General features: G+C 37.7%; 1 protein-coding gene across 1 annotated transcript in view; it reads left to right on the top strand.

The window, feature by feature from the left end:
• TANC2 (tetratricopeptide repeat, ankyrin repeat and coiled-coil containing 2) overlaps window positions 1-27,847 on the top strand; it is a gene marked incomplete at its 3' end in the record, with an annotated part of 353,474 nt that overhangs the window by 79,112 nt on the left and 246,515 nt on the right. The window contains exon 3 of the mRNA XM_082861750.1: window positions 9,029-9,100. Coding sequence (XP_082717876.1) covers window positions 9,029-9,100 — 72 coding nt within the window. The remainder of the gene's footprint in view (window positions 1-9,028; window positions 9,101-27,847) is intronic.

The following is a 27,847-nucleotide window of genomic DNA, read 5'->3' as shown; positions in this document are numbered from 1 at the left end:
GTATGGACTTTAAAATAATAATATTGATTGATTAGTTTGGACAAATGACTAGACTAATCTAAGATGGGAAGCCAGGTTTAGGGTTTATAAGATCTCCCTGTACTATCTTAGCAACTTTTCTGTAAATCTAAAACTATTCTAAGATAAAAAGTTTACTTTTTAAAAAAAGCAAAAAATATATAATTGTAGACACCTTTGTTTTTAACAGAGTTACTCTATTAATTTAACTCAGTGTTAGGCTTGATATTTTGTATATTCATTGTGCACCTTGAAAGCATAGTAATCAACTTTTAAACTACTGACATTATTACTGGTGATTGCTCCATTTACAATTAGCAAGTCTGCCTCGTTTGCCTGTTATTAGTCATCATCATTGATGCATTAGCTACATCATGAGAATCAGAACATTCTGTGTTTAGCAGAACTTTTCTTGAGCTACAGATCAGACTTTCTAGGACATTTTGGATGCCTTAGGCAAAGACAAATTAATAACTTATCATAGAGAAGTTATTATTTTTTTAATTTAGAGTATACAAGCTAGGTCTATGAAAACCTGTGAACTTGGCAGTTTTATATTCTGGCAAACTTTGAAAATATTTTATAGTATACTTTTGAAAAGTGTTAGCTGTAGTACTGATGGCATGTTAATCAGTATATTTTATTTGGTGTAGAATGCTTCCTTTTCTCTTTAAAGAAACTCTGTATATGTTTTCTTAAGAACTAAATAAACTTTTAGGTGGGTCTGGGATTCCCTATGAAAATTTTTATTGATAAATAAAGATCATGGAGATAGATGTGGTGGATAAGGTCATAGTGCTTTCGAATGATGCCGCTCATCTTTTCTTTTCATAGAAATAGTTTGGATAAGAAAAGAGGAACACTGAACTCCTAAAACTGTATCTCAAACCATATCAATACCACTTTTTGGTTTTTTCCTTGAACTTAATTTGATGAATACATTAATTTTAGAGCTGGCTCTTGACAAAAGTAATTCAACTGTTGTTTTTCTTTTCAAAGAATACCTTTTGACTCCCAAGTTGGCACTGAAAATACCAATATGAAAAAGGCTTTCAAAGGCACACTTAGAACATTTTACAGTCCAGAGATAGTCGTATAAATAATTATTATACAGTGTGGCAGTACTATAAAACAGATATGTATAATATGCTTTGGAAGCACAGAAGAGGGAACATTTAATTCTTTCTGATAGGCCTCCAGAAAGTCTTTATAGAGAAGATTGGAAATGACATTTAAGCCATCTTTTGGTGAAAGGATGTTGTTGATCATGATGATGATAGATAAAGAGTACAGTTATCATTTAATAAGTGTTTACTTAGTGCCAGATGGCATGCTGTGTTTTATATTACTACATTTGTTTCTCCCCACAACTCAATAGGGTATTACTGTATCAATTTCACAGAAGTATGTAGATGAGTGATCATGACTGTGTTCTAATAAAACTTTATGGGCACTAAAATTTCAATTTTATACAGTTTTTATTTGTCACAGAATACTATTTTTTAAACTATTTTTCAGTTATTTAAAAATGTAAAAACCATTCTTAGCTCACTGGCTGTCCAAAAAAAGGCGTCAGGGTAGATTTGGCCTATGGACTAGTTTACTGACCTCTGGTTTATATGATGAAGGGGATTTATTCGATTATATAACTAGTCCAGAGATAAGAGTAGCTTTCGTCAGTAATTCAGTGTCAACAAGGATCTTAGTGTCTTCTGTCTCTCTGCCATAATTTTCATAGTGTTAGCTTTATCCCATAGTTTATTTCCCTTGTGTTTACAAGATGGCAGTCAGAATATCCAGGGTCTCCATGTGTTATCTTCCATGTCTAGGGAGAGACAAGACCTTTTTCAGAAGCTCTTTCTAATCTCTCTTGAACTTAATCCCATCAGGTTTTACCCTTACCACTCCACAGGGACCATACTAAATCATCTACATTGACAAATTCAGTGATCAATTCTCACTCTTCATATTACTTGACCTGTCAACATCTGATCTTTTCCCTTCCATGAAACTCTTTAGTTGACTTCTCTACTCTTCTAGTTTTGTTCCTATTCTCTGGCCACTACTTCTTATTGTCTGCTGGTCTCTCCTCATACCTGCAGCCTCGACATGTTGAATTCAGCCCCAAGGCTTACACCTCTGACCTCTTTTCTCTCTCTCTGTCTCTCTCCTGTCTGTACTCCCTTCCTTGGGAATGTCATACACTTTATTTATTTATTTATTTAATAGGCTATAGTTTATTACAGCAAAGGGATAAAAAGCAGGATCAGTAAAGGAAAAAGGTACATCAGGCAGAAGCTGGAGGATACCAGGTATAAGCTTCCAAGAATCCTCTCCCAGTGGAGTCACACAGGACATACTAAATCCCCCAGCAATGAACTGGAGAAACACATGCAAAATGTTTTCTGCCAGGGAAGTTTGCTTGAGCCTAAAAGTCCAGGGTTTTTATTGGGGTAACTTCAGTGCTGATTGCAGTTATTGAAACTTCAGACCCCCCAGAAGGAAAGCAAGTGTTCATCATAAATCACATTTTTTATACACACTGTCCACACAAGCTGGTATAATGTGGTTCAAGACCTCAAGCATGCACAGTGCCCTAATCAGTTAGTAGCATAGGGAACATTCTAAGACCTCAGTTCCTAGGAGCCAGCCAAAGGCTAGTTATACAAGTAAGCCCTTCTGAGAATGTACAAGATTTGAGTAACTCAAGGCTGCTGGGTTAATTCTTTACTTCACAGATAGGTATCAAATTATCATGAACTTAATGTACTATATATACATACCTGATAAAGCAGTACATTATAAAATACATATATCAAATTATTAAATTATAATTAAATGTAAATAAATATATCATAAATGTTTTATGACATATCATATATATGATAAGCAGCACATTAAATGCAAGGTATTATTTTTATTACAAATGAGTAATGAGGGCTAGAGCTGTCCTAGGGTGTGACTGAGCAGAGCAGTAATGGACATTTGCAAGGCAACTCCTCAGAGCAGTGAATGGCGGGCTGTGAAAAAATCCTACTGAAGAGTTTTTCTCTCTGATGGAGACAATTTTGTCACTAGAACCATTTTGTCCCTCTCCAGTTTGTGGGAATGTCATACACTTTAAATGTGATTTATGTAATGATGGCATATGTATGTCCATCTCTGCTTATTTGTCTGTTAGGCATCTCAGACTTAGTATGTCCAAAACTGAGCTCCATATACTCTTCTCATCCCCAAACCTCTTCTCTCTCAGTCTTTCCTATCTCAGTAAGTTGCAGATCCATTGTTTGGGCCCCAAATAGCAGAATTACCCCTGACTTCTTTCTGTATCTTTCTCTTCTGACAGCAGATTCTCTCCACTGTTCCTTCAGAATATATCCAGAATCTGACCTCTCCTCACCACCTCTACTACTCACTTAGTCCAGGTGTTTATCCTTGTCCGGTTTTTTCAGCAGCCTCTTAATTGGTCTCTACTTCTGTCCTCTTCTGTTCACTTCAGTTCCAAACCACTACCACCACCATCTTAATGATTTGTTTGTTATAGTAAAAAGACAGTGGAGGGTCTGGAAATGAAGACAGATTTTTGAAACCAGACACTTTAAATTTTAGGATTGCTACTTACTAGCAGTGTGATTTGGGGAAAGTCACTTTTCTTCTCTGAATGTGTCTTACATTTAAATGGGCATAGGGCTTCCCTGGTGGCGCAGTGGTTGAGAATCTGCCTGCCAAGGCAGGGGACACGGGTTCAATCCCTGGTCTGGGAAGACCCCACATGCCGCGGAGCAACTAAGCCCGTGCGCCACAACTACTGAGCGTGTGCTCTGGAGCCTGTGAGCGACAACTACTGAGTCCGCCTGCGGCAACTACTGAAGACCACGTGCCTAGAGCCTGTGCTCCGCAACGAGAGAAGCCACCGCAATGAGAAGCCCACACACCGCAACGAAGAGTAGCCCCTGCTCGCTGCAACTAGAGAAAGCCTGCACGCAGCAACGAAGACCCAACACAGCCAAAAATAAACAAACAAAATAAATAAATTTATTTTTAAAAATGGGCATACTACTTGTTTCATTGAATTATTATTAGTATTAAATGAGATAATGTTGTAAAGACCTTACTGACCCCATAGCCAGCAGAGAATAGATACTGAACAAATTGTAGTTCTTTTCTCTTTTCTACACCAAACGGATGAGCTGCTTTTCATCTTTTCTGGTTATCGTCGTGCATATGTAGCCAAGGAACATCTTCTGTATGTACCTCTTCATAAGTGGACCTTGGCTAATAAACAAATCTAGCTTATGTTCTTGGTCCATACTTTTGCATTTTCATTACATTCCATATATGTCCTCCAATTCATGTCTCCCTTTGTTGGCATTAAGTGTATACAGTTCTTACAGATTCATACCTGAATAGTAAAAGAGACCAGAGTTCATATCTGAATAGTAAAACTTTAATCTATATGTATAATAGATTATATGTATATAGTTTTAATACTTCCCACTCCTTCTATTAAGGTCATATATTTATACTTCTAAAGGAGGATTGAAGACAGTCAACTTCAAAATCTTAATTCATAAAATCTAATATTTATTCTGGCACATTATTTAACTGAGAATACTAAAGATGGGCTGGGGCTACCAAATTCAAGGTCACTTAAGTTGTTTATTTTTCAACTGTAATATTTTGATCCTGGATTGAGAAGAATAATCATTTGAAGTATCTTCTACTTGCAGGAAAGAAAACATCTGTTTTGGAATTAGGCACTTTCTTATAACTTTCTTTAACTTTCTTTAACTTTCTCTAACTTAAATTTCTTCATAGGAAAACACTAAATATGGAATATCCCTATGTAGTTGGTATTTTTTTTACTTAGACTATTTTAGTGCATTTATGACCTGAGTTGAAAGCTGTTCACACTATGAAGTAAATATTCCTATGACATTTTTCCCTTTTAAATAATGGGACGAGGAAGTCTATTAAAGGTGTATTGTTTTATATTATTTGCTGGATTTAATTTAGTATGCTGATAAAAAACAAATGTTCTCTGATGAGAACAAATCTAGGAAACCTAAGCTCTAATTTTAAAAGCTAGCACTTAAATTGGACATCAGGTCTTTTTAAATTTTGTACCCGTTACATTGAAGAAAGTCTTTAACTCAAGCTTGATGAGTAAATTCTAACTTCACAGACACAGCCCCTTTCTCCCGTCTGCACTTCAGGGTGAGGTAATGAGTCTTATGCAAGTAACTTGACTTGCTTGATGACTGAAGGTCTTCTGTTTTGTCCATAAATGTAGATGTATGTATTATGTGTGGGAGGTCTTGTCTGTACTGAAGGAATTGTGTTTTAAGCAAAGCAAAAATAGGCAAAGTACTGTACATCATTGCAGTCTTGCTGTTTTGGATAATGGAGCCATTGATTGCATAGCATACCACAAGATACTTTTAAAGAGCTTGAACTTCCTTTCTATACCATCTTGGGTCAATGGTGAGTTTATTATTTAAAAAAAAATCTTTAGCTGTTTACTTTTACCTGAGAGTTAATCTCAACTCTTATGACTAACCTCCACTAGAGTAAGACATGGTTAAGATTTCAGTCGTAGAGGAGTGAATTGCTCAAATTTACTGCAATGTAGTTCTAATTTAATTTTTTTAATTCAGGCAATTAAAACATTTTAGATTATGATGGTATCAAAATTGGTGACTTTTTGTCTTGCCATTGGCTGGCTGACTCAAAACTGTCTTAAACCATTTCTTGTCTGTAGTTTTCCTGTAGGTTGTTTTATTGATACGCTGACATACTGCAGATCGTGCAAATTTAATTTGTTTGAAGCCTTGTTTTTTTATTTCTTTTTCTCCTTTTATTATTTAGAAAGACATCCTGGTGAGGGGAAATGTCTGTATTTTATTCGTATTACTTCTCACATACTTCAAGGGCATGTTTTGATGTTAAAACAGAGAATGTGATGCATGTATGTAATTTTATCCATGTGGAAAATGAAAATTTAAGACAGGCCTGAATACAAGTGTTGCTCATTGTAATTTATTCCCAAGTAAAAGAGAAGAAAGAAATTTGCATTAAAAAATTAGATGATCAGTAGGAAGGGAAATTGACTAGGACTGTATTTATACATCCTGATCCCTGATATAAGATGCCACAGATTTCTGGTATAGTTTTATCTTTTCATAAAATGAATTTTTGTTTCACAATAATTTAGGACCTCATAATACTTTATTTTTTTTCTTTACCTGTTGAGAGACCTGGATTGTTTGACTTGTAGAATTTCCCACAATCAGTATTTTGTTGATTATACACTCAGGAACAATTCAGCATTTTCTTCTGTTCTTTGTTTTTCCTGGAAACTGACAGCTAGTTTCAGAGGTTTGACTAGACTCAGGTTTGATTGCTTTGGCAAAACTGTAATTGTGTTCCTATCATTAGGAGGCATATAATGTCCAGTTTTTTCTCTCTTTTGATGTTATTAGCCATTGATGCTCGATGGCTGCAGAGATACTAATTACTTGCAGTTAGTGAAATGGTGATATTTTATCTTTTGTTTCCCATTTATTTGGAATAATTTTATAGAGAGAGCTCTCATATACTTTTTGGCTACTAGTACAGTTTATATAGGGAATGTAGGATGAATTGCTGATTCTTTCTCTTCCACAGTTTTCAAGATAATGAACTGGGCCCCTCTCAACCTCAGAAGGTGACCAGTTAGTGTGGTAGTGCTGTGGTTTGTTTTTTTTTTTTTTTAAAAAAACATTATGATCTATAGTCAGTTGTACATTTAGTTAGTTAGTTCTCTGGTAGAGCTAGGAAGAGGCCCATGGGACAATATTCCCTGAGTTCTTGAATGTTGATGAGCTTCTTCACTGTGGTTTTTTTTTGACATGACCTCAATTTTACATTGTCTTTAATAGCTTCTTTACTGTTGCATATGTCAGGGTGTTCCAAGTTCATCTAGTACTTTTCCTTTGCTAAACCAGCTGGTTCTTTAAGAACTTCTGATTTCTTTTAATGGAGAATGGCATTTCAGGATAACAGTCTGGGCCCTAGGAGTGGTTAGTACTACTTGATTAGTCAAGGTGTTAGGTGTTTTAAGTGGACAGAGCTAGGACATACATGTGACTTGTAAGACTGTACTGATGTTTCCAATATAAATTCAATACTAAAGAGTTTTTACTTAACTTCTTCTGTATTCTTTTATCTATAGTTCCTTTCTTCCACCCAGAGAATGCTGTTTCTCAAGATGATACCATTAGAGTATCCCATAATTTTTCATTTGCTTTATCAATAATTTTATAATTATTCATTTGCTTTTTAAGTACAGTGGTCTCACAACATTCCAATTACCAATTTTGATTTCTGAAATCAGTTACTTTTTGTTTATTCTTTCTTCGTTTGTTTTGGCTGTACTGTATCTTCATTGTCAGATCTTATAGCCATTACATATTATAATCTCTCCATTTAAAACTCTCATTTAGTCTTTTTTTTTTGGAACTTTTATTTTTTTTACACAGCAGATTCTTGTTAGTTATCTATTTTATACATATTAGTGTATATATGTCAATCCCAATCTCCCAATTCATCCCCCCTGCCCCCACTTTCCCCCCTTGGTGTCCATACTTTTGTTCTCTACATCTCATTTAGTCTTAATTCTACAGTCAGTTGTATATGTATGCTCACCACCAGTCCTTATTTAATGTCTCTCTAGTCACTTTGGTTGCCTAAAGTTAGTTTTCTGGTAGAGCTAGGAAGAGGCCCATGGGAGCAATATTCCTTGAGTTCTTGCATGTTAGTAATAGTTTTTCTTTACTCTTTATACTTAAAGGTAAGTTTTACTGGTTGTAAAGCCTTTGGTTCAATTTTTTTTCCTTGTGTGTTTTAAATATATTATTTTGTTTTCTTCTGTTGTTTTCCCTTATTAATCTTGTGATGTATTTGCCTAAATGCCCAAAGGATTCTTTTTCCCTTTAAAGTCCATTAGTTTTAGTAGAAAATGTCTTGGTGCATTGATCTGAGTTGATTAAGTAGGACACATGATGCTCTTGAAATATGTAGTTTCAAATATAGATGTATATATATATATATATGTGTGTGTGTGTGTGTGTGTGTGTGCATGTATAAATGTATTTATACACACATATAACTATATATATTACACATACATAGCCACTTTTTTTCCTCTGGAAAGCTTTCTTGAATTATTGTCTTTCAGTATTTGTTCTATTCTCTCACTTTGGTTTTCTTCTTCAGGGACTCCTATGTTTATCCTTATGCTGGATCTTCTTTGCCTATCTCCAATATTTATCCCCTTCTTACAGATCCTTTTTAATCTATTTCTTCTTTGTAAAAAATTTGTTAAAGATTTTCTTCCATCTTACCTTCTATTTCTTTTAAGACCTTTTGTGTTTGTTTGCTCTTGTATTTCTTATAGTCTTCATTACTGAAATGATTTTTGTTTGGTTTCTCATTATTTCTTGGTTTCTGCCTCCTCATTTCTGAGTTTTTCTGATTCTGATTTATATTGCTCTTTCATGTATTACGTAATTTTCCCATTATCTCTCATAAAACATGTAAATGTAAATTTTATTAGAGTAAAATATATAGCCCTAAGGATTATTTGACATACTTTAGATTAAATAAGCAGCTGTAATTAATTTAGACATTGCTTTAAATCAAGGCTTTTAAATTGAAATTCTGTGAATGAACTTCAGAGTAGATAACATTGCTTTATTATATGCAAAGTAGGGTGTATATGTATGGGGGTAGGGAAAGAACACCTTCACTTTCTTTAGACTTTCAGAGAGGAGTGTAAACCATCCCCACAAAAGTAAGGGTAAGGACCTTTGCTTTGTGTATGAAAAATCCTCAAATGTTTTAATGATTGAGCTTATAAGAAATGAAAACAAATGATAGATATAGTAGTGTTAAGATATAGATGTCGCCAGGGATGATATTACATCAATTTCATTATCTATTCGCTTATGATCGCTCTAATTTTATGCAGATGGAGGGAACGAGGAAGCACCGGATCGAAGACAGTCAAGTGTAGACTCTCGCCAAAGCCGCTCTGGGCAAGGTAAATTTTCCTCAAATTTATTATTAAATTAAAAAGAATAGATACCGGCTATTCCTTTCCAGTACTTAATCTGAGGACTGGGGTTTTCACTGGGTCAAGTTTAGATATTCTCATTTCTCATTTAGGAGTTCAGATGTTACAATCTGATTAGTTCCATTTGATAATCATCTATTCAGGATAAAAGAAAATGAGAAATGGTCTCTTTTTTAACGATATTAAGGTTTTAAGTAATTTTGGAGCATTGTGGTATATATGTCTGGATATCACTTTTGGAATATAACCAAAAGTAAATTTTTAGCAGTAACGTTTGTTGCAAGTATCATCACACTGGCTTTTAAAAGTTCATCAATGCAATATTTGTCGTCTTAGCTGTCTCAGAAGAAATGGGTTTTGTTTATAATTATTACCTAAAATTAAGATCTTCTTACTTACTTTCCTTTTCTGTTTAAAATTTATTACCATAGGCTTTTGACTGGTTTTTTTGAAGTGACCACTTCAAAACTAGGTTAAAGTATTCTCTACCAGTGGATTTTCAGATAGGCCTTCCCTAAGGAACATTTAAATTTGCAGGACTAGCACCTCCACATTTTTCTTTATAGTACTTATCACCTTTATATTTGTTTTCTCTATCCAAAACTAGAATGAATGTTTCATGAGTGCAGAGATTTTTGGTTTTCTTTGTTCACTGTATTTCCAGTGCCAAGAATAAGTACCTGGTATATACAATAATAGTTACTGAATAAATACTGTTGGATGAATGAAGTCATCTCTAAGAGAATGAGAGTTAGGAACCCAGACTGATTAAAATACTGCAAAATTTCAAGCAGTCATTACTGAGTTTAGTTTTTTGAGAGTATTTACAAATAAAATAAAGCCTTAGATATACAAATGTGTGATGTTTTAATCCTGTGAAAGCTCCCGGTTCATTTATTCTATAATTCTGTTCCCTTTTTTCTCCAACTTCGCTCTTCCCAAGTTTTAGAGTTGTACTATTTTTAATACAGTTGTTTGTCGCAGAATAAAAAGTAGAATAATATATGCAGGTTGATTTGGAAATTTAAACTTACACTAGTACTTTTAATCATTTTTAAATAATATGCATGTATTATAAATGTCAGGAATTTGTATAAGTTTTTACTTTTTCATGTTACATGTATTTTGATATAAAAAAAGAAATTAAGAGAAAAACTGAATTGTAATATATAACTATATCAAATCAACACATTGTACACCTTAAACTTATATAATGTTTTATGTCAGTTATATCTCAGTAAACCTTGGTGGCGAGGAAAGAAAGAAAATGAGTTTATGTGTTTAAAATCCTTGTTGGGCTACACCCCGCAAGCCTGCATGCCCTGTACTTGCCCAACCTCAAGACAGAAGAAAGAGCCCAGAGTCAGCAACAGAGACATCAGTGGTTTAATGGATATGAGAATCTTACATGTCTGGAGCAAGGTCCTGTGTGCAGCAGACAGTGGGCAGGATATGGCAGCAGTCTTCACTCCTGGGAGCGGGGATGGGTGGAGGTGTTTACCAGTTATAGGGGGAATTGATGTCAGGTTGGCTCATCGGTTACCAGGGAAACCAGCAGAGGAGCACACCCCTCACTGCCCCTTTGATACTTATCGTGGTGGAGATGGTCTGATCTGAAGATTAGACCAGGCATTTACTGATTAGGCTCTATGATTAAGAGGAAAGGTCAGTCATGTGAGTAGGGTGTAGGTGAAGCAGGGACTGTTGAACAGGGCATGTAGAGAGAGCAAGAGAACAGCCACCTTGGGTGCCCTCATCATATAACCCTAAAAACAAAATTAGTACAAATTAATAGAAAAATAATTATACTAATTTTTATTAAAGTTTAATTTTATTTAATGTCACAGATATAGATGTGGGAGATTATTAATTTACCTTGTGCCCTCTGAATTATGTCAGTTGAAATATTTTTCAAATCAATGAGTATAATTGAATTTTAGTAGCAAAAGCTGAACTTAACAACAAAATCAGTGATTTTCATGATCTGAGCACAGCTGCCTGATCTCAGAACTCATCAGGACTGATCTCAATTAGAAGTCATCAGGAACTGTATCATTATGAGAGTTAACTGATATAAAAGCATGTTTCTCACCTTCTTAGAGAGTTTATTTGTAATACAGTAAGTCCCCTACATACGAATAACTTCAAGTTGCAAACTTTCAAAGATGTGAACATGTGTTCGCATGTCCACTCACGTAAGTTAGTTCACGTCTGATGTATATTGTCACGTACGTGCATCCTCTACAAGTGGTTGTGCTTTTGTGTACTTTACAGTACTGTATAGAGTACAGTAGTACAGTCTCTTTATTTCTTTATTTCAAGCCCAGGATGTCTGGAAGCAAGCATAAAAGCAGCAGTATATAGCCAACTGTGTTAGTTGTGTTGGACTTTCGAACAAATTGGACTTCCGAACGCACTCTTGTAACAGAACTCGTTCGTATGTAGGGGACTTACTGTATCTTTTTATTCAAAAGACAGAAATAAAAATACAAAGCCATCTATAATGAGTTGGAATGAATGAGAATCCATATTATCAGGAATAAAGAGATAGGATGAACACATACTTCTACTTTTTCTCCTTTCAGAAACCTGCTAAAAGATCAGCAAAGGGGAATTAGAGAGGAGACAAAATCAACACAATTTTAGAAACTAGGGAGTACATGAATAATTGTAGACTGGATGCTAAACTCAGTAGCAGAGAAAAGCAAGAAAATAATCTGATTTACCCTCCAAAAGACTAAAAAAACTCAAGAATGGCAGCATGTGGAAGTGGAAGTGAAAGGAGGATTGGTTGAAAGTCAGTCGAAGAAGCCCTTGGTTCCTGGGACTTCCTTCTCAAAATTAGCTAACCAGTTAGCTTGACAAGTGCCCAGCTCTTCACCCCTAACTTTGGCAAAGGCCAGAAATTTATTCTTTGGAGAGAGCAAAAGTAGAGACTGTCTCTAGAGCAGAAGACACCAGGCATAGTGGAGGGCAGGAGTCCCATACTGAAAATAATCAACCTTTTAGTCCTTTCTCCTAACTGTGAGCAGCTGACCAAGGATTACTAGATATTTGAGGAAACCGTGTAATGTATGAAAGGTAGAGATTAACATAAACAGGGTAGAGCAACTGAGAACAGATCTTTTGCAGAGGAAAATAACAACCATTATAAACAACTTCAGGGAAATAAGAGAAAATAATACAGCCATGAAATAAGAAGGAGTTACTGTAAAAGAGTTATAATTCTGATTTTTAAAAGAGGCTCTTAGACATTAAAATTCTGATAGCAGAGATCAAAAAAGCTTTGTAGAAGTACTTAGAAAATTAATGTTGAAGAAATCTGTGAAAAAGTTGAGCAAAAGAACAAATGTTACAGAAGAGAAGTGAGGAGTATTAAGAAACTTACAGGGGCAGTCCAGGAATTTCAGTATTCAAATGATAGTAGTTGGGACTTCCCTGGTGGTGCAGTGGTTAAGAATCTGCCTGCCAGTGCAGGGGACACGGGTTCAAGCCCTGGTCTGGGAGGATCCCACATGCTGTGGAGCAGCTGAGCCCGTGCACCACAGCTACTAAACCTGCACTCTAGAGCCTGTGTGCCACAGCTACTGAAGCCTGCGTGCCTAGATCCCGTGCTCCGCAACAAGAGAAACCACACAACGAGAAGCCCACACTCTGCAACGAAGAGTAGTCCCCGCTCACCACAACTAGAGAAAGCCTGCGTGCAGCAACAAAGACCCAACGCAGCTAAAAATAAATTAATTAATTAATTAAAAAAAGAAAAACACCACCAGTAGCTCCCAGAAGAAACAGAGAAAATGGGGAAGAAATCATCAACAAAATGATTCAAGAAAACTTTCTTGGACTAAAGAACATGAGTTTCTGGTTCAAAAGGCTTACTGAGTACTCATTACAATGGATGCGTATAAACACAAACTAAGACACATCATGGTGAAATTTCAAATCACTGGGTGAAACAGAAGGTCTTTTCATGCTTTCAGAGAGGGAAAAAAATGTGTCAAAGTAACAGGAATCAGTTGGCTTTGGACTTCTTAATGGTAGCATTAGATACTAAATGAGAAATGGAGCATCACCTTCAAAATTCTGAGGGAAAATAATTTCAACCCCTTTGTATTTCATATGCATTGAAACTATTAATCAGATGTAAGAGTTAAATTAAGATGTTTTAAGACATGTAAGGTTTTTTCTTTGTTTTTTTGGTTTATTTGTTTGTTTGCCTACCTTGTACCCTTTCTTAGAAATCTGTTGGAGGATGTGATCCATCAAAATGAGAAAGTCAGCCAAATAAAAAAGGGAAAGGTTACAAGAAATAGGAAATTTAACAAAAGAGAAGGGTAAAGAAATCTTCAGCATACAATGAAAAGACAGGGTTGGAGGGTAAACAGACCAGATTGGAGTAGCTTAGAAGCTTCCAGAAGAGCCATTCTCAGGAAAATGAAATTGGTAGAAATCTGATGCATTTAATTATCTTTAGAAAAGTTTTAATTGATGAAAGGCTTAGGGTTGAATTGGTGATAAATACATAAAGTAGTAAGTGAAAAAAGATCTAAACTCAAATAAAAGCAAGTAATGTGTGAAAGGAGATGTTAGAATAAGTTCTCAGTCCTTGGGGTAGTGTCTGGAGTAGCTGAAGTTCATGTCAGTCACCTCCAGTGGTAAACGATATCAGTTTTTTCCAGTGTGGTACAAATATTTTTATTATTTGATTTGGACCATTATGGTTGAGCAGTAGTGCTTAAAGCAGGGTGAGCAAATCTGGCCTGTGTGGCCTGCTTTTGTACAGTTGATAGATTTGATTTGCTAAGACAGTTTTAATTATTTTTGTATCTGTGTTCATGTGGGATATTGGCCTTTAATTTTCCTGTCTTAGGATGTCTTTGTCTGATTTTTGTATCAAGGTACTCCTGGTCTCATAGAATCAGTTGAAAGTTGAGAGATATTTCTCCCTCTTCAATTTCCTGGAGTATTTTTTATAGAATTGGTATTACTTCATTCATAAATGTTTGATAGAATTTCCCAGGGAGGCATCTGGGCCTGGAATTTTCATTGTGGGAAAGTTTTAAAATATAAATTAAATTTCTTTAGTAAATATAGGACTATTCAAATTAACTCCTCCTTCTTGGACTATTCAAATTAACTCAAGAAAAATCTTTTTTTTTGTTTTTGTTTTTGTTTTTTTGCGGTACATGAGCCTCTCACTGTTGTGGCCTCTCCCGTTGCGGAGCACAGGCTCTGGACGCGCAGGCTCAGAGGCCGTGGCTCACGGGCCTACCTGCTCCGCGGCATGTGGGATCTTCCTGGACTGGGGCATGAACCCATGTCCCCTGCATCGGCAGGCGGACTCTAAACCACTGCGCCACCAGGGAAGCCCGAGTAACCTTTTTAAATCTATAGAATCTGTAATGGTGTCACCTCTCCTCATTCCTAATATGGTTAATTTGAGTATTCTTTCTCCTTGTCTTGATCATTCTGGATAGAGATATATCAATTTTATTGATCTTAAAGAATCAGTTTCAGTTTTCATTCATTTTCTGTATTGCTTTCCTGTTTTCTAGTTTATCAGTTTCTTCTTTGCTCTTTATTATTTCCTTACTTCTGCCTGCTTTGGGTTGAATTTTCTCTTCTATTTCTAGCTTCTTAAGGTAGAAGCTAAGATCACTGATATTGGAACTTTCTTTTCTAATACAGGAATTTTAGTGCTATAAATTTCCCTCTATTTACTGACTTAGCTGCATTTCACAGACTTTGATGAGTAATGCTTTTCATTTATTTCAAAATACTGCCTAATTCCCCTTTTGGTTTCTTCTTTAACCCATGTGTTATTTAGAAGTGTGTTGATGTAGTTTTCAAACATTTGAGAATTTTCCAGATACCTCCTCATATTAATTTCTAGTTTAATTTTGCTGTGGCCAAAGAACACATATTCTGAGTTAGATCACGTTTTATTGAGATATGTTTTATGGCCCAGGAAATTATCTATCTTAAATGTTCTGTGTGCACTTAAAATATGTGTATTAGGCTCTTTGGGGGTGGAAGGTTCTACGAATATTAGTCTGGTTGAGTTAATTGATAGTGTTGTTCAAGTCTTCTATATCTTTGCTGATTTTATGTCTGCTCATTCTGTCAGAAATCTCAGACCGTAAGTGTGGATTTATCTATTTCCCCTTGCAGTTCTACTACATTGCTCATATCACTGATCCTCTGTTCAGAAAGGATTCCCCTGCCTCAGAGATTTAAGTATCCCCTACAGCTGCCATTACTGAAATAGTCTTACCTATAGGCGGGGCTGGAAGAGGAAGGTAAAAAGAGAAAAAAGCCAGATCTTCCCACTCTCACAGTTCTATATGGACTGTCCCCCCACCACTGCCCCATTTATACTCTCTAATCAGAAAGAGAAGACTTGTATCTGTTTGACTCTGGTGTGCCAATCCAGGATTTGGATTTCCTTTGAGTTCAGGCTGGGAGTTCGGTGACATTAAAAAACAACAGGAAATGCATCACTGAATTGGTTGTCTGTCAAGTTCTGGTTTCCTTCCACAATTTGCCTGCTACTGTTTAGTTTTCAGAGTCCTCAGATTGCTGCTCCATCATTCTTTCCAGGGTTGTCAGTTACATTCATGGGTTTTAGTTATATTCAGTTAACACAGAGTGTGCTTACTCCATTTTAACCCAGAACCAGAACCAGAGCCCTTCCATTTTTTAAAAAAAATAGATTGATTTATTTTGGCCATGTTGGGTCTTCGTTGCGGCGCGTGGGCTTTCTCTAGTTGCGGCAAGCAGGGGCTACCCTTCGTGGTGGTGTGCAGGCTTCTCATTGTGGTGGCTTCTCTTGTTGCAGAGCAGGGGCTCTAGGCGCATGGGCTTCAGTAGTTGCGGCAGTTGTGGGCTCAGTGGTTGTGGCTTGTGGGCTGTAGAGTGCAGGCTCAGTAGTTGTGGCACACTGGCTTAGTTGCTCCATGGCATGTGGGATCTTCCCAGACCAGGGATCGAACCCATGTCCCCTGCACTGGCAGGAAGATTCTTTTTTTTTTTGGCGGTACGTGGGCTTCTCACTGCTGTGGCCTCTCCCGTTGCGGAGCACAGGCTCTGGACATGCAGGCTCAGCGGCCATGGCTCACGGGCCTAGCCGCTCCGCGGCATGTGGGATCCTCCCGGACCAGGGCACGAACCTGTGTACCCTGCATCGGCAGGCGGACTCTCAACCACTGTGCCACCAGGGAAGCCCCTGGCAGGTGGATTCTTAACCACTGTGCCACCAGGGAAGTCCCTTTCCATTTTATTATATTTTGTGTTGGCCTGTCTGGAGGGTAACATTCAAAATATTTAATAATTAATATGCCAAAAATATCAACCAACCAGAACAGATGCCAGTCTGTTCAGAGCAAACATTATCTTTAAACAACTGATATGCCTGTAGAGGGCCATAATGCTTGATAATCTGCCCTGCTTGATTGTGGATATAGTTGCTATTTAATGTCTCTTCTCAGTAATAATGGCAGACACGTAAGGTAAGGTGTCTGGTGAGGTGTGTTAATCTTCGGGCATGAGGGCTCTCTCCTGTGTGTTAACTAACTAGTTTGGCCTCTGATCTGTCTTTCAGATGCAGTGGATTCTGACTCACACATACCCACACTCATTGCTCTGGTTTAGGGGCAAAGAGCTCTGATGTCATCTGCTTATCAAATGTAGGAGATGGGAGATGGCCTGACTACTTGGACTGAAACAGATCTCATGCCACTCACTAAGATTGCTGCCCTGAGAACTTCCTGTTCCTTGCATCTCTTGCTTTTGTGGTTAAAACAGACCTGGAAACACTCTCATCTTTTACAGTTATCCTACTACACATGCTGTGGGCTATAATTTCCTCCCTCCAGTTGCATCTAGTTTCTGTCTTCCATGGATTTCTTAACATTCCTCCTCCATTATTGGCTTTTTGTTTTGTTTTATAATGCTTTAAAAATCTGTTCTTTTTAAGATATATTTTCTATCATTTCCCCACCACCTATATTGTTGTCATTTTAGTCTGAACTACCATCGTTTCTTTCCTTTACTACTATTATAGTGTCCTAACTTATTATTTCTATTCTTGCCAGTATATAATCTATTGTCCATTTGATAGCTATACTGCTCTAGTTAAAACAAATCAAATCGTATATTTCCCCAAACTTGAAAAAAAAATTCTCCAGTGGCTTCCTGTCACATTCAGAATAAATTCCAAAGTCTTTATCATTCTCTACATGACCCTGCCTAAGCTACCCTTTTTCTAATACTTTATGTCCTCCCACTCCCTTCATTACCCACTTTGTTTCATCTATGCTGGCCTTTTTGCTTAAACATGTTAAAGAGTGTTTTCTTTGAAGGGCTTGTACATTTGTTCTTTCTTGACTAAAGGACTGTAGATTTCTTCTTAAGTGAGAGAGGCCTTCTCTCTGACCACCTAAACACCCAGCTCTAACCTTCATAATTGCCACTACTTTACTTGTGGTTTCATTTGAGCGGAGACTTCGTCTTATTCACCACACTAGCCTTAGAACACTTGCACATAAAATTTTTTCAGTATTTGCTGAATGAAGGAATGAACAAATATCTAGCACTTAGTGTGCATGGGAAAGTATGTGGATGTGCCCAGGTCACATATTGATCCAATATTCACTTCTGTTATTTACGTAACTGAAAAAGTAAAGCCGCGGTGTGAGGAATTTGTTGGATGTATGTAGTTTGTCAGGCTATCAACTATCTATTGATTTGTGAATTGAGGCTCTTGAAATAAGACTGTAAAACTGATTGTGACAGTTTAACCTAGTATAGCCTTTTCAGGTTGGGTGGTTATTTTCTGCTTTCCAGCGTAGCATTTTGTACATTATTGGGTTATATTATATACCACATCTGGTCTTATTTGTCTGTTGGATCTCTGTTTTTCTTAGTAATCTAGGAGTTCATTAATGGTAGGATCTTAGCATCTAGCACAGTACCAATGTCTTGCATTTAGGCCATCGAGTTGATGAAGGAAGCTTATCAGTTCTAGGAGTTCTGGTTCTGTATTTCTGGAATCATGGGGTGCTTCATCAGAATTGTTTTTTATTGTACTAGCTCCATTTCCTGAATCAAATGATTTTGCATTAGAGGTCATCTGTACATAAGCCGACTTACTGCTTCTAGATACTAAATAGGTGCATGAACTAATGTAATATGGCTGAAACCCAGTTTTGATTTACTCCTGCAAAGATAACGTTATGCAGGCATTAGACTCTGATATATAAGATATGTATTGGTATAATAATGCCTATGATCAGTTCATGCCGGAAGACTGGGAAATTGCACAGTATTTGACTTTGTGTGATTCCCATTATTTGTAGCTGGTTTCATTTGATTATTGCATGCTGGTGTATCTATAGTAATAATGTACTAAATTTTCAAATATGCTATCTCCTGGTTCTTTTTCTTTCCTTATAAGCATATGAAATATTTCGTAGAAATGAGATGTTCGTGTGCTTGAAACGTATACAAATTATCTTTAGTCTGGTGACGATGATTTCTTTATTAAACCCAGAGTGTTTTATTATATAGAATGATAAGGAAAATTATTTCAATATTCAGTATATCATTTCTTTATCTCAGTATAAGAGTATATCTGGCATAGTGGCATCACTAATGTACAGGATTATTTTGTTGTTTTAGTACTTTCTCCTTCTGATAAAAATTATTTAGCTTTCAACATAGATTGCTTTAGGAATAAAGAAAAGAATTTTAATAATACATATGTGCCAGGCTCTGAGCTAGGTACTTTCACAAAATCCTCATTTAATTCTCAGAATAATGCTGTGAAGTATTATTTTCAGTCAGAAAATATTTCAGGCTTTACACTGATCTATGCCAAAAGTTCCAAATCAGCCTTGTTGGTAGCACATATTTAGAATCTTTCCATTCTTATATTTAAACACAAATTTGTTTGTTGGTGGTTGGACCAACAGAGTTGAAAAGGTCTGACCTTAAATGACAGATCCCTCTGAAGTGTCTTTATTTCTTGTCATATGTTTCTTCTGAGATTTAACTTCTTGTTGATAATTCTTTGTGTAACACTCTTTTTTCCAAAAAATTAAACTTGAAATTGGCCCTCTAGCCAACAATTTCTTATTATCTTAGGGTGCTAGGCATATGTCAGAATGTGTTTATATATTTCAGTTACACTTTATATTTTTTAATGTGAGATATAATAATTGTATTAAGTAAAAAATTACTTTTAGCAAACAATGTAGACATTTAGAAAGGATATGTTAGGGCTTCTTCCTCTTCCACTCCCCTAAAGTAACTAGTATTAATTTTATTCAGTCTGTATCCTTCCATGTTTTCCGCTAAAGTCATACTGGCACATGCATGGATGTGTGTGTGTGTGTGTGTGTATGTATTACTTTGAAGATTTTAAAAAATAAAATGCATTTTTTTGTTTTTGTTTTTGTTTTTTTGTGGTACGCAGGCCTCTCACGGTTGTGGCCTCTCCCGTTGTGGAGCACAGGCTCCAGACACGCAGGTTCAGCGGCCATGGCTCACGGGCCTAGCCGCTCTGCGGCATGTGGGATCTTCCCAGATCGGGGCACGAACCCGTGTCCCCTGCATTGGCAGGCGGACTCTCAACCACTGCGCCACCAGGGAAAACCTAAAATGCAGTTTTAATTCTTTTCTCCCTCAGTTAACAGTGTAGCATGGCCATCCCTCCAGGAACATACTTAAATTCTAATTTCTTAAAATCTGTATAATCCTCCTTAGCTAAGTAATCCATAATTTATTCCACCATTTCCTCATCAATGAGTGTTCAGATTTTCGAAGTGTTTCATAATAATTTACTTAGTAATATCTTAAACTCTAGGAATATGCAACCCTAATCACGTTTTGTGTCAGAACATATTAAGTATCCTACTTAGTATTATGATAATTGGACTAGTTAACACTAGAAGGCTTGTAGAAGCCACTCCTTGCTTATCCATATTTATGAATGAAACGGAATAAAAGCATGGGAACTAAAAAGGTTGGAAAAGGTTTGTTGGACATTTAGAAAGATTCTGATTTAAAATATTTTTATCTGAATTCTTCTCGCAAGAGATAAAAATGACAAAAATCTCTTTGAAAAACTTCATAAGTTTTATTGAAGGGTCATAAAGAGTTGGATAACAAAGGATGAGGAAGGAACCTATTAGTGAAGCCTAGGGTAAAATTATTATCTAATAAATACATTTTGTGTTTTGTTTTGTTTGAGGACCAGGCTGGATTTAATAAATTTTATTCCTAGTGAAAGATTGAAGAGCTGGTTCCCACAAGGGGGCAGACTAAGACAGTCTGAAATCCTTGACACTATAAACAATATTTTTACATTCATAATTGATTTACTAAGAAGGAAGGGGAAGTCACCAGGGACTAGAAATGAGTAGAGAGACAACTGACCAACCATCGCATGAATGGTACCATGTATTGGGGGCATCCACCTGCCTCTTCCCCAGTGCATGCGTGAACTTTTGGCAGGTTGGATGCTCAGCTGTGGCTGTAGTCAGGTTGGCCTCGGTGAGCAGAAGCCCATATTGCTGAGCCCCTGTATAAATTGCATCCTGCTACCATGGCCTCTTTGTTAATGAGCCCACTAGGCAAAGATAGAATGGCTGGGTAAAGAGACTGGCTTAGTCCTCCAAACTGGTCATCTTATCTACGGGGTTATTAAGCACCTTCTCTGTAGAGTTTGCCCTTTGGCAAGCATTCACATGGGACATAAATTGCTTCATATTCTGTGCCCTTTCAAAGAGGTCTGTCCATATACCTTATCCCCAGATTTCCTTGTCACCAGTTCTCTAATTATTCCTTCCAAATCTCTGAATATCCAGTCGTACCATTAAACACTGTCCTTGAGTCAGTATAGAACAGTATCTCTGTCATCTCTCCTTCCAGGCAAAATGAACAACTAGGTACCCTGTTCATACTTCTGGCCCTGGAAGGGTTTCCCTTCACCACTGTCCTTCAGGACCCCAGAATGGGGCTCTAGTATTGTTGTCATCTGCATGTTATCATGCAGAGATATCAGTAAACAAGATTAATTTTTTTCCCCCTCAGTGAGATGGTCATAGAGAATTCTCCATGAGATAAAATATATCCAGATTGAGAGAAAAGAAGCAATATAGCAGGAATTAGGAAACTTGGGCATCTGGGCCACTTGCTTATGCAAATTATTTATGCCTTCAGGACCTGCTCAAGCCTGATCTCATGTATATCCCTTCCTTCTGATGATGAAGTGCTTCAGTACACACCCAACCATATTGCTTTGTTGGTCCAACAAAACTTAGTTCATGATGGACTGCCCAGGTCACATGGTAACATGGTGGCCCATGATCAGGCATTCATTCTAAGGCCCTGTGGTAAGCCAAAAGCTGTTTTTCGAAAAAGGGTGATAGTTATTTGTACCGGATGACATAGCTTTTTTACAGAATGCTGGAGATCTGGCCTGAGATTCACCTAAAGTTGTGCAATAACCGTTCAAGATCCCTATCTAGCACAGATACGTCAAGCAACATTGGATCTAGTGGGTTATATAACCCAAGTGGCAAAGCAGCTTTCACAGCAGCCCATATGTGTTGCAGAGCCTTCAATTGTTGTGGGCCTCTCTCACATCCAGCAGTCTTGGTAAATAGTTCATAGTTGCATACCCAAATGAGGAACAGATTGCTTCAAAAATCCAAGGAGGTCTACTGGGCATTGCACTTCTTTCTCAGTATTAAGAGAGAGTAGGTGCAGCAACTTCATCACCTTGGAAGGGATATCTTGAATTGCTCAAGACCATAGGGCTCACAGAAATTTTACCAGTGTGGAAGACCTGTGAATTTTTGTGGAATTGATTTCCCACCCTCTGGAGTGCATATATTTTACCACAGTACTTAGATCAGTTGCTGCTTCTTGTTCACCAAGTCTAATCAGCATGAAATTATTAGTGTAGTAGACCAGCATGGTGCCCTTAGAATGGAAAGGCAGTTAAGGTCCCTGTGGATTAGATTATTCCTAAGACCAGGAGAATTAATAGCAGGTAGGCCAGTGAAAATGTATAGCTAACCCTGACAGCTGAATGCTTACAGCTTACGATGATCTCATTCTCAGGTCTGTAGCTGCAGACCTGGTACCAGGGATATGTTGATTTGCTTTAGCAAGAAAACCACATCTAAAGCAGCAGCAGCAGTGGGATACACAACCTGAATAAGTTACAAAAATCCATTGGCATTCTCTAAGGTTTGTCTTTCTTCTGCTTAGGCCATATCGATGAGTTGAATGGGAATGTGGTAAGAGTCATCCTCTAGGATCTTTCCAGTATTTAGTGATTGGATCATACTTTTTGCCTTATATTCTAGAAACTAAATGAACTTGATTCTGGACATAGGTGTAAAGGTTTACTGTGCAATACAGTAGTTATTGACCACTTGAAATGTGACTGGTCCAAAAGGAGATGTGTTGTATGTGTAAACTACACACTAGATTTTGAAATTTTCTGTCTTCCCATTCATTCAATAATGTTTGCCTTTACTTATTATTATTATTTCTTTTAATTTTTTAAATTTTTTGTTTTTTGTGGTACGCGGGCCTCTCGCTGCTGTGGCCTCTCCCATTGAGGAGCAGAGGCTCCGGACATGCAGGCTCAGCAGCCATGGCTCACGGGCCCAGCTGCTCCGCGGCATGTGGGATCTTCCCTGACTGGGGCACAAACCCGTGTCCCCTGCATCAGCAGGCAGACTCTCAACCACTGTGCCACCAGGGAAGCCCGCCTTTACTTATTGAAGCATTGTTGTAATAGTTGCTTTAAGGTCTTTGGTGTTTAATTCTAATATCTGTATAATCTTGGGAGTAACATCTGTTGACTTTTCCTTCTCATGTTGAGATTTCCCTGTTTCTTCATATGCCATATTATTTTGGATTATATCTTGGACATTTTGAATATTATGATATGAGACCCTAGGTTTTATTTAAGTTCTAAGGAGAAGGTTGATTTGTGTGTGTGTGTGTGTGTGTGTGTGTATGTTAGTGGCTAGTCAACCAGATTATGTTCAGGAAACAGATTCCTACCTGCATTCTCGGGGCTCTAGTTGCAACGTCAGTTCGGTTTTCTGAGCATTTCTATTTAGATCATTTCCATGTGTGGGACCCAGTATCCATTCTGGGACCAGAGTGGTAGTAAGTATGTCTTGTTGCTCTGTTCTTAAAGCCTATGGTATGGATGTTTAGGGTCACATCCATGCACGCAGAGCTCAGAGGTGAGCCCTGAAGTTCATATACAACTCTATGGGATTGTTTGCTTGATATACCTCCACACCCCAATCTTACCAACATTTTCCAGCTCTCAGACTCTCCCTTGCTAGTAGTCTGGCTAAAAAACAGGGACTCTAGTTTCCCTGTTCCACTGTTCAATTCCTACAACTGTGTCTGTATCCAAGTCAAGTGATAAGAGGACAGAGAAATAAAAAGCAGTGAGGATTTGCCTCACACTCTTGGGATTACAATTCCTGGGGTCAGAAAAAAGGGTTCACTTCTCCCAGGGTTTTAGGTACCTGCCCAGTCACCACTACCATCTCTCTGCTGCTACTGCCCTAGAATTGGCTGGAGACCAGGATAGAAGAGAAGGGAAAAAGGAGGGATTTCCCCTAGTTTCTCAGACTAGCAAGGGCCCCCTTCCCTGTTCCTCACTAGAAAGGGAGGGATTTTCTTGGAGCTTTTTCTTACCCGGTGTACAATTCTCAGTTTTGGGCTGCCTTTGAGTCCAGGTGAGGCAATACCTGAGAAAAAACATGGCAAACTCACCACCACTTCAATGGAACTTCACATTCTGTGCTTCTTTTCCAATCTGCCTGCTACTGTTTATTTTCATAGTCTTCAGATATGTATTCTACCCACTCTTTTTGGTTGGTTTTTGGTTATAGATTTATTTGTTTTAAAAAATAGATTTTCGGGCTTCCCTGGTGGCACAGTGGTTGAGAGTCTGCCTGCCGATGCAGGGGACACGGGTTCGTGCCCCGGTCGGGGAGGATCCCACATGCCGCGGAGCGGCTGGGTCTGTGAGCCTTGGCCGCTGGGCCTGTGCGTCCGGAGCCTGTGCTCCGCAATGGGAGAGGCCACAACAGTGAGAGGCCTGCGTACCACAAAAAAAAAAAAAAAAAAAAAAAAAAAAGATTTTCTATTTTAGAGTAGTTTTAGGTTCACAGCAAAATTGAGTGGAAAGTACAGAGTTTCTATATATGCCTCTTGCACCCACAGCCTCCCCCACTGTTAACATCCCAGCACCACAGTGGTACATTTGTTAAAATAGATGAAGCGACATTGACACATCATTATCACCCAAAGTTCATAGTTTACATTAGGGTTCACTCTTTTTTTTTTTTAAGGAAGCCTTTCATTTTTATTTAAAAAAATATATATTTTTAATTAATTTTATTTTTTGGCTGCGTTGGGTCTTCATTGCTGCACGCGGGCTTTCTCTAGTTGCGGCAAGGGGAGGCTACTCTTCATTGCGGTGCGCGGGCTTCTCATTGTGGTGGCTTCTCTTGTTGTGGAGCACAGGCTCGAGACGCACGGGCTTCAGTAGTTGTGGCACGTGGGCTCAGTAGTTGTGGCTTGCGGGCTCTAGAGCGCAGGCTCACTAGTTGTAGCGCACGGGCTTAGTTGTTCCGCAGCAGGTGGGATCTTCCTGGACCAGGGCTCAAACCCGTGTCCCCTGCATTGACAGGTGGATTCTTAACTACTGTGCCACCAGGGAAGTCCCTAGGGTTCACTCTTGATGTTGTACATTCTATGATTTTGACAAATGTATAATGACATATACCTACTATTATAGTATCATGTAGAATAGCTTCACTGCCCTAAAAATCCTCTATACTCTAAATGTGCATCCTTCCCTCCCTACAATCCCTGGAAACCACTGATCTTTTTACTGTTTCCATTGTTTTGCCTGTTTCAGAATGTCATATAGTTGGAATCATACAGTATGTACCCTTTTCCGATTGGCTTCTTTCACTTAGTAATACACATTTAAGGTTCCTCCATGACATCTCATGACTTGATAGCTCATTTCTTTTTAGTGCTGAATAATATTCTATTGTTTGGATGTACCAGTTTATCCATTCACTGAAGCACATCTTGGTTGCTTCCAGGTTTTGACAGTTGTGAATAAAGCCTGCCGTTAATATCCATGTGCAGGTTTTTGTATGGATATAAGTTTTCAACTCATTTGGGTAAATGCCAAGGAGCATGACTGCTGGATTGTAAGGTAAGAGTATGTTTAGTTTTGTAAGAAACTGCCAAACTGTCTTCCAAAGTGGCTGCACCATTTTTCATTCCCACCAGCAATGAACGAGAGATCCGGTTGCTCCACATCCTTACCAGCATTTGGTGTTGTCAGTGCTTTGGATTTTGGCCATTCTAATAGGTGTGCAGTGGTACCTTGAGTTGTTTTAATTTGCAGTTCTCTAATGACATATATTGAATGTCTTCTTCGTATACTTATTTGCTTCTTTAGTGAGGTGTCCAGGTCTTTTTCCATGTTTTAATTTTTTTTCTTATCATTTAGTTTGTATATTTTGGATATATTTTAAAATATTTTCTCTCAGTATGAGGCTTGTGTTCTCATATTCTTGACAGTGTCTTTCATAGAGCAGACATTTTAAATTTTAATGAAGTCTAGATCATCAGTTACTGCTTTCGTGGATCATGTCTTCAAGGTTATCCAGATTTTCCATGTGATGTTCTAGGAGTTTTATACTTTTGCATATTACATTTAAGTGTGTGATCCATTTTGAGTTAATTTTTTATGAAGGGTGTAAGGTCTGTGTCTAGATTTATTGTTTTGGAGGTGGATGTCCAGTTGTCTAAGGATCATTTGTTGAAAAGACTATCTTTTCTCCAGTGTACTGCGTTTGCTCCTTTGGCTATATTTATGTAGGTCTATTTCTGGGCTTTCTATTCTGTTCCATTGATTTGTCTGTCTGTTCTTTCATCAGTACCACACTGCCTTGATTACTGTAGCTTTATAGTACATCTTGAAGTTCAGTAGTGTCAGTCCTCCATCTTTGTTCTTCCCCTTCAAATATTGAGTTGGGTATTCTGGGTCTTTTGCCTCTCCATATAAATTTTAGAATCAGTTTTTCTTTCTTATTTATTTAATTTTTATGGCTGCATCTGGTCATAGTTGTGGCACATGGGATCTTCGTTGAGGCATGCAGGATCATTCGTTGTGGCACATGGGCTCTTTGTTGCTGTGCACGGGCTTCTCTCTAGTTGTGGCGTGTGGGTTTTCTGTCTCTACTTGCAGCACGCAGGCTTCAGAGCACGTGGGCTCTGTAGTTTGCAGCACGTGGGCTCTCTAGTTGAGGCGTACAAGCTCAGCAGTTGTGGCGCATGGAATTAGTTGCCCCGCAGCGTCGTGTGTGGGATCTTAGTTCCCCGACCTGGGATCAAACCTGCGTCCCCTGCATTGTAAGGTGGATTCTTTACCACTGGACCACCAGGGAAGTCTCTAGAATCAGTTTTTCAATATCAACAAATATTGATTGGGTTTGCATTAAGTCTGCTAGATCAGTTTGGGGAGAATTGACATTTTGACAGTATTGATGCTTTGTATCCATGACCATGGAGTTTCTCTCCATTTATTTAGATTTTCTTTGACTTCTTTCATCAGAGTTTTGTAGTCTTCCTCATATAGATCTTCTATATATTTTGTTAGAATTATACCTAAGTATTTCATTTTTTTAATTCACAGTTTTATAATTCCAACATCTTTGCCATATCTGAGGCTGGTTCTGATGCGTGCACTGTCTCTTCATACTGTTTTTTGTTTATTTGTTTGTTTTTTTAACTTTTAGTATGCCATGTAAGTTTCTGCTGAAAGGTGAATATGGTGTACTGGATAAAATGAACTGCGGCAAATAGTAATGTAATTATAAGGTGGGAGTGGGGTGGGAAGCATTCTGTAGTCCTATGATTAGGTCTCAGTCTTTTGGTGAGCCTGTGCCCCTGGACTGTGAACTTTACCAGTGCCTCTGAGTTGTTGTGTTCCATTGATTTTGTGTCCATTCTTTTACCAATACCACATACTGTCTGGATTACAGTAACTTCACATGAGTCTTGAAATGAGGTGCTGTGAGACTCCAAACTTTGATTTTACTGTTCAAAATTATTTTATCTATCCTAGTCCCTTTGTTTTTACATGAGTTTAAAATCAGCTTTTTGATTTCTACCAGAATAATTGACTGCTGGATTTTCATTAGGATCGCTTTAAACCTGTAGATCACTTTGAGACCTAGCATCCTAAAATCTTCAGATCCATGAACAGGTCAATAGTACATCTCTCCATTTAGGTCTTTGATGTCTTTCATCAGTGTTTTGTAGTTTTCAGCATACAAATATTGTACATATATTGTTAGATTTCTTCCTAATTATTTCATGTTTTTAATGGTGCTGTTTTGGTGTTACTGGTTTAAATTTTTTTTAATTTTCTGCATATTCATTGCTGGAAATTTGCTTCTTGTATACGGACTCTGTAATCTTTGAGTTTGTCTAACTCACTTGTTTTTTTCTAGTGGAATTTTTTCTAGATTACTTAAAATTTTCTGCATAGGCAGGCATGCTGTCTGATTACATGACCCCGTACTAGCTATTACACTTCTCTTGGCCTGTTTCCTGCCTGATATTATGGGCACGTTATGA

This window comes from Leucopleurus acutus (assembly GCF_964270905.1).
Source record: "Leucopleurus acutus genome assembly, chromosome: 19".
Taxonomy (NCBI): domain Eukaryota; kingdom Metazoa; phylum Chordata; class Mammalia; order Artiodactyla; family Delphinidae; genus Leucopleurus; species Leucopleurus acutus.
The sequence above is the reverse complement of the archived record's forward strand: the minus strand, read 5'-3'. Positions and strand labels throughout refer to the sequence as shown.